This window comes from Rhincodon typus, chromosome 29, assembly GCF_021869965.1.
Source record: "Rhincodon typus isolate 14 chromosome 29, sRhiTyp1.1, whole genome shotgun sequence".
NCBI lineage: Eukaryota > Metazoa > Chordata > Chondrichthyes > Orectolobiformes > Rhincodontidae > Rhincodon > Rhincodon typus.
In genome coordinates this window covers 12,545,737-12,553,357 of record NC_063360.1, presented here as the reverse complement: position 1 = coordinate 12,553,357, position 7,621 = coordinate 12,545,737, and the positions used below count along the sequence as shown (strand labels likewise).

At 39.6% G+C, this 7,621-nt stretch overlaps 1 protein-coding gene across 2 annotated transcripts in view; it reads right to left on the bottom strand.

Annotated features, from left to right (window-relative positions):
- Positions 1–4,614: 4,614 nt before the first annotated feature.
- The window catches only part of LOC109936491 (calponin-2), a 34,564-nt gene continuing 31,557 nt past the window's right edge, over positions 4,615–7,621 (bottom strand). For both annotated transcript variants that reach the window (XM_048614230.1, XM_020535109.2), the window contains exon 7: positions 4,615–6,677. In XM_048614230.1, coding sequence (XP_048470187.1) covers positions 6,414–6,677 — 264 coding nt within the window. In that variant the 3' untranslated portion in view covers positions 4,615–6,413. The remainder of the gene's footprint in view (positions 6,678–7,621) is intronic.

Here is a 7,621-nt window from a genome sequence, read left to right as displayed (position 1 = left end):
CAAGGGGGGTCACTGCATGTGATCAGTTATGTTTTTTTTTTAAAATTGAGAAAGATAAAGTTTGAGGCTTCAAATTTGGAATATTTTCAAGGCTGCAGTTGACAAAGCCAATCTCGCCAAATTGCTTACTGTAGAGAAAGGTCTACATTCAGAGATATATGTTTAAAAATAAGGAAGTTAGATATATTGGGGATTCAGGAAAATATTTGCATATACAATGGAATAAAATTATGAAAGTAACAAGGAAAAATGACCCCATTGGCCTTATCTAAAAATTTAGATTACTGGAGTCACAATGACTTAAGTCCAAGGTTCAATTTCTGTTCTGTACAGAGCTATCTGATTTACCACTTATTAATCCAAATCTGGCATTGTTCAGGCTATCATAACTAGGTTCATTATTAGACAAGTTGTATAGGAATTGTTGTATCAGCAATATAGAACGCTATTGCTATAGTAGTCTGCATTGCCTTTACCGTGCCTAGCACATTATGACCAAGAACATGTGTGATTTACAGTTACTGAAAGAAAGTTGTGCACAAGAGCACTTTTTTTTTTTTAAAAAAGAAAAAAAAAGGCCAATCAGTTGTTGAAGGAGCTCTTCATAAACCTAATGCACTTTGAAGTATGAAAGATCTTAAAGACTATGGGGATAGTGCAGGAAAATTACATTGAGATGGCTGATCATCTATGATCTAGCTGATTAGCAAAGCAAGCTGGAGGGGCTGAATGGCCTACTGCTACTGCTGCTATTTGGTTAAATGCAGCACAACACAAGTGAAGATGAAAGACAACAAGTGAGGAGTTTTTCTGCAGTTCAGGCTGGCGGTCACTAAGTTTCATTTTGATACACAAACTCCTTTGATATCAGAATCCACTTACTGTGCTGTGTGTTGGCTTCAGATTATCAAAACACATTAGCTCTCCAGCCAAGTTAGTGTTTCCTTGTATTCTTAACCAGAAATAACCATCCACTGAAGGTTACTATGCTAGAGTTACAAAGTTGGATTTTTTTTTTCCTTCCCCCATCTGCTTTCTGTTAATATGATTGAACTTGCTATCCCCACCCCAAGAGGGCAGATTCTTGTCACATGATAGTTCTACAATTGGTCATAATTGCAAACTCCTCCAAGGACCATTCTTCAGAGGAGTCACAAGCCTCACAGCAAGTCTCATCGTACAGAACTGGGTTAAAATCATGGAACTCCCTTCCTAACATCACCTTACACTCCAAGAATGGCAGCTCATGGTCCGCATTTTCTCGTTGGCAATTAAGGGCTAACAATAAACAATTAGCTCAGCCAGTGACACTCACATCCCTAAAATGATTCATTTTAATAAAATTAACCAGGAATACCCCAGTTCTCACTGCTTTACCCAAACAAACAGCCGTGGGACCAATCGCAGTCTTTAGTCTTGTTTTGGGCAGTGGCTGGGAAAAGTGAAAGACTAAGAAAATAGGGAACCTATTATAGTTGAGACATCACAACTAACACTCCAGGAAGGTTTCAAATGATCATCCTGACATAAGACCATAAGAAATAGGAACAGGAGCAAGTCATTCAGCCCCTTGAGCCTGCTTCTCTGTTCAATAGGATCATGGCTGAACTGACATTCCTCATATCCACATTTCTGCCTTTTCCTCATAACCCTCAATTCCCCAACTAATCAAGAATTTTTCCACCTATCTCAGCCTTAAATACAAACAAGGACGCTACCCCCATAGCTCTCTGTGGCAAGGAGTTCCAAAGACTCAGCCCTCAGAAGAAATTCCTTTTCATCTCAGTTAGAAACTGGTAAGAGTTTATACCCTGGACAGTAATAGCGTTCTCATTTTGATAGGGATGTCAAGGGAGAGGTCAGCATAGTAGGCTCTGGGCCTTCTCTCTTTATGCTGCAGGATAATTGACTCATGGAAGGCCTTATGAATTTTTTTTTTTTTTTTTTTTAAAATAAAAAAATACCTCAGGCTCTCATGCCTCAGACAGAGCTTCCTCCTCTGCGGGATTAGTACACCAATCCCAGTCACTATTTTAATACTTCTACCAAATCACTTTAAATCAATGTCCTCTAGTCACTGACCTCTCTACTAAGGTATACAGATTGTTTCAATGCACTCTATCCTGACCAGTCAAATTTCTCAACATCCTCTGTTTTAAGCAGAACTCCTCCAACCCAAACTTCTCATAGCTGCATTGTCCCAGTCCTGTTAAAATCCTCTTGTCTCCTCTGCACCCTATCTAGGACAGTTACCTCCTGTGAGACACAGAATTCAAGCATAGCCTCCATGTTTTTGCGTTTTATACCTCAATGAATAAAAGAATTGGGTTTCTTTGGCTTCTTAACTAGTTCATTAATTGGCCTGTTACCATCATGAATATGTGAAGTTCCATTTGTATCCCTCACTTCCTCTATAGCACTCAGGACTCTCCCATCAATAGCGTATTCTTAATTTTGTTGTCCTCCTTTAAATGCATCACCTCACATTTCCTTTTGTTGAAATAGCATTTGCTACTCTCCTGCTTGCTACTCTCCTGCACACCTGCCCAGTCCCTTGATAGCTATGGATTGCAGGAGAATCTCATGTAACACTGCAGAACATCACTGTAATCAACTTTCCAGCCTCAAAAACCTCACTGTTACCCTTGTTTCCTGCTACTTAACCAGTTTTGTATCCAACTGTTACATTCCCCTACATCTAATAAATTGATTTTTATTTTAAAAAAAAAAGTAAGAGGCAAACAGTCTGCCATGCATCACCTTGGTGAACAGCCCCGTTAAAAGCCATGTAGACTACATCAACCTCACTACCTTTAAATGTTCTTAGTGACCTCAAAGTTCAAGTTTAAGTTGAAGTTTATCAGACATGACCTTTCCTTAACAAATCCATGTTGATTACCTGTGCTTTCCTATATGAAAATTTCTGTCTCAGAACCAATTCCTGCATATTGCCCACAGTTCTAATTAGACTGACTGGCCTGTAAATATTCAGTCAATCCCTCACACTCTCTCTTTTAAATAAAGTACAACATTAACATAAAGGCAGGTGTGGCATAGTGGTAGCTACCTCTGGGTAGGAAGTCCCAGGTTCAAATCCCAACTGCTTCAGAGATGCATCATAACACACCCAAACAGGTTGCTAAGAAATATCTCCAACAATTTGCACACCTCTGATCATCTCTCACCATATCTGCATACAGTGAGGATTAGAAAATGGTCTTCAGATCTTCCACTATTTCCTCTTTGGCTTCTTTTAACAGCCTGCTGTTTCATCTTTCCCTGAAGATTTATCCAGTTTGAAGGATGCTGACCCCATTAATACATTCTCTCCGTCTGCTCATCACATCTAACACGTTGGACCGAGTGCCTAATGTTGGGGAACACAGCCTGCAGGTTGGACTACTCAGAATGCAGGGCACTAAAATGAAATTCAACAGTCTCCAGGATTAAAGCCATTGAGGATAAGAGCCACAGGAATAAAGAGCATAGTCTCTGAACTCACCAGTAAGACGCACCATCATGATGAAGATAGACCACCATTTCTTCATTATCATTGGAGTCAATATCAGGGATTTTCTTACTCAAGACCATCACAGGAACAAATCCAGAACTAACAGAGTCCACAAGCAACATCAAAGGGACAAGTACAGGTGTGATAAGTGTGACCCTGTCAGCATCCCAAGAGCAAATCTTTAAAAATACAGGGAGAAAAAGGGCCCAGTTTCAATCTTGAACGTGCGCTGGATGTGCAGTGTTCAATTATGGAATTCCAGAACAGACTTCCACATCAGTGTTTGACCAGGGACAAACATAATTAGTTTTCCGTGTGATATCAGGATTCAAGGTGACTGACAGACTGCAGGAGGGTGTTGTCCACTGTGGCTCCCTATCTATTTCCTACATGGGGCAAGGAATTAATCATTGCACATTGGACAATACTATAACCATGTGACAGATGCAACAGTTAGTTACGAGCTATACAGAATTTGGATCATGTTTCCATCAATGTAATATCATGCAGTTAAGGTCAAAGTTTAATCATCACCAAGTAAATAGCACACAGTTTTGATTTTTTTTTGCTGAGGATACTTTGTAAATTAGGTTTTGGAATGTTGGCGTTAAGCTCTAGGACTGATTAAAAAGTTTGCATCTGCAATAAAGTGTAATGAACATCACCAGACACAGTCTTCCACATCTATCAGCACACTTCATTACAGATAGAAGAAAAAAAATCAAATTTCACTGTGAGCTTGATGTGTACAAGCAATTACAACTGCTCTAATTGTATTGACTTTAGATTTGCTGAACACAATTGTTCAGATATCTCCTTTATGGAAGGAAATCCAACTCCCTTGGCTAATCTGGATTAAGAGTGACTTCAGGCCCACAACAGTGGTTGACTCTTAACTGCCCTCTTTACAATTAGGGATGGGCAATAAACACTGCCCATATCTCATGAATGAAATACCTACTTGGAACAGTTGGTCTCGAAATGGACAGGCCAAGTTAACAGCTAATTACTTGAAACTTCACTGCAGATTCCTGACCACCCATCAGTAATACCACACAAGTTGCAATGAGAGATGAATAATGTCAAATAAAATGACACTTGGAAAATTACAAAAACATTTAATTACTAAGAAAGTTACAAATAATCTGCATATACAATACAGGGAACATGTCATTACTGACAAGTGGTCCACAGGGGAGACAGAGATAGTAAAGTTTGAAGGCACAATATTTTCTATTGTAGTAGCAGCTTAATCATCCATTCAGCAGGTTACATGGGAATTGGAGTAAAGAGAATCAAACATTTCCTCGAGTTGAAGCCTTTACTTTGCAAATGAAACCAAACTGCACTTGCTCATTATCCTAATGGTGTATGGAAATGCTGCTACCCTGACATTCCTTCTACAAACTCTTACTACTCTTGCGACCAGGATTTCAGTCAGGAGTAATGATGGGTGGGTGACAATTTCATACTGTAGTTTGAACTGTAAGACACCTGGTTCAGTTTTGAAACTATGCTTCCAATGAGGGTATTTGGAGCAGTTTTGCTCTCGCTTATAGTAGCAACAGCCTGAAGTTTTTGAATACAGGATTGCAGCAAGTTAAACTGAACTGCACTGCAAAATAAGCAAATAACTCATGACAAAGTACTGACTTCTCAACAGGCTCAACAATAACTAGAATCAAAGTTTCTAAAGAAATTTATCAAAATCATGAGAACAGACTCTGGGGGAAAATAAAACAAAAACGTTTTAAGAATCCATCTTGCCCTGTATTGAAAACCAAAAGCTTTATAGCTCATGGGTGCAAGTATTGTGCAAGACTTCATTCTGAGGGTTTACTTTATATACAATCACCACACTCCTAATCCTTTGGAATGTTAGGCAGATTTAAAAGAAAATCCAGTTTGTTTTAAAAAGCAACAGAATAAAAAAAGTGTAAACGCAATGGCTTTGGAATGTTATTGGATTTGGCAGAGTGGAAAAATTGAAAACAGGTGGCTGCATTTTCCCACAAGCCTGCTCTCATGAACGATTAGTCTTTGACGACGTTGAAATTCTGGATCATTCCCACCTTCTTCAGGAAATAAAAAGGATATATAATGTTTAAAAAAATACATAAAGATATGTACTGTTAAACTATCAGCGAGAACCATAATGGCGAGAAGTGACAGATACTAAAAAGTGGTTTGAAGGAACAATCTCCAAATACTGTTCCAGCAGCATCATTCCTAAATGTTAATTCTTCAGTCACCTCATTAATGGAGCAGAGATTAGATTCACCCAGCCCTCTACACCTCCCGCACATAGCCTCCACACCCCATCAAGTGTGGAATCTTACTTCTCTGAAAAGCTTCCTTTAAAATTTCTTGGACAAGAAAAATAAAATGGACCTTAAAACAAAAAAAAAAAAAAAAAAAAAAAAAAAAAATTCTCTTTTGCTCAATGACCCTACAGGATTAAAAAGAAACAAAGTCAAAAAGTAACAAAAATAGAAATTGTCAAAAAAGCTCAGCAGGTCTGGCAGCACCTTTGGAGAAAAATCAGTTAACGTTTTGGGTCGAGTGACCTTTCCTCAGAACTCAATGCTGACCGAAACATTATCTCTGATTTCTCTCTACAGATGCTGCCAGACCTGCTAAGCTTTTCCAGCATTTACTGTGTTTACTGTGTTTATTTCTGATTTACAGCATCCGCAGTTCTTTCGGTTTTTATTAAGTCAAGAAGTAAAAACCATCAATTTTGGATCATATTCATTAAAGTAAAAAAAAACAGAAATTGAGAGATGTGTAAGAATAGTTTGAGAGAGACAAGGGGAATTTTAACCACTTGCAAGTTGGCCACATGTAGAAGCTGGACAATGAGTTGCTTTCTCCTTCCTGGAAATGCTGTAGCACAAGAGATTCAGTCGTATTGTGCAGGATAACCAGCAGGACTTTCTGGAAATGGCTCTCCACTGTAATCAGAATTGCTTCCATTCAGTCCAGGCCCAGCATTTGGGCAATACTTGGGATTGTAAATCTGGCGGCCTAGACCAAAGTTGGTGCCGCTTTGGTTGGCTCCTTGATTGCTGCCCATTTGCAGTGATGCCGTACTGTTGTCGCACTGTTCTGTGCCCAGCTTCTTGTCGTAAATGGGTCGTCGGGTGCCTGGTGCAGTCATACCAGCCTGAATGACAATGAAATTGTTCAGAAGGTTGATCATTCAAAAAAACTGGTTAAAGCAATATGATCTGCAGCCAAAGTTTGTCAAGGGACACAAACATAGAAACTTGGAGGAGGACTAGGTCATCTGGCCCTTTGAGTCTGGTCTGCCATTCAACATGACCATGGCTGATCATCCTACTCAGTGCTTTGTTCCCACTTTCTCCCCATAACATTTGGGCTCTTTAGCTCCAAGAACTGTAAATATTCAGCCAGGATTAAATTTCAGCTTTTTTACAGAAAGGCGATAAATAAGCCCCATTTGGGATAACCAACGAATTCGTAGCAGTTGTTTCAACCCCAACAGTAAATGAAATCCTGGAACAGGAAAGGGCCTAAAGCAAACTGCTTGCTTCCCTGGAATATTGGGGTGACATTCACAAGGCAAAATGGATTGAGAATCCAGCAACCACCAACTAGGAGATCGGTGATCATTCTCAGCAGGAGTTTTCCAACAGCATTCCAATATGAACTTATCAAATAGTCAGCCATTTAGGACAGAGATGGAAGACAAAATTTCTTCACTCCCTCAGCATTATGAAATGTTTGGAACTCCTCATCCCGGAAGGCTACAGGGGGCTCAGTTGGGGAGTACATTTACGACCGAGAAGAATGGATTTCTGTGGGCACCAAAAGGGCCTGAAAAACATGGGCATAGGCTGCAATGTGGGATTTGAGGCAGAAGATCAGCTCAGGCCCGAGTCAATGGAGAAGCAGGCTGGAGAGGCCACGTGCTCCATGCCTGTTCCTGTTTCTCATGCTTTTAAAATGAGAATTTACTGAACATTACACATTAGCCACTGTACATACCTTATCAACTATTCAAGTCTCAAATATGAACAAAGTTAAATGTCACAGGGGAGAAAGAAGGAAAGAAGGAAAGAAGGAAAGAAGGAAAGAAGGAAAGAA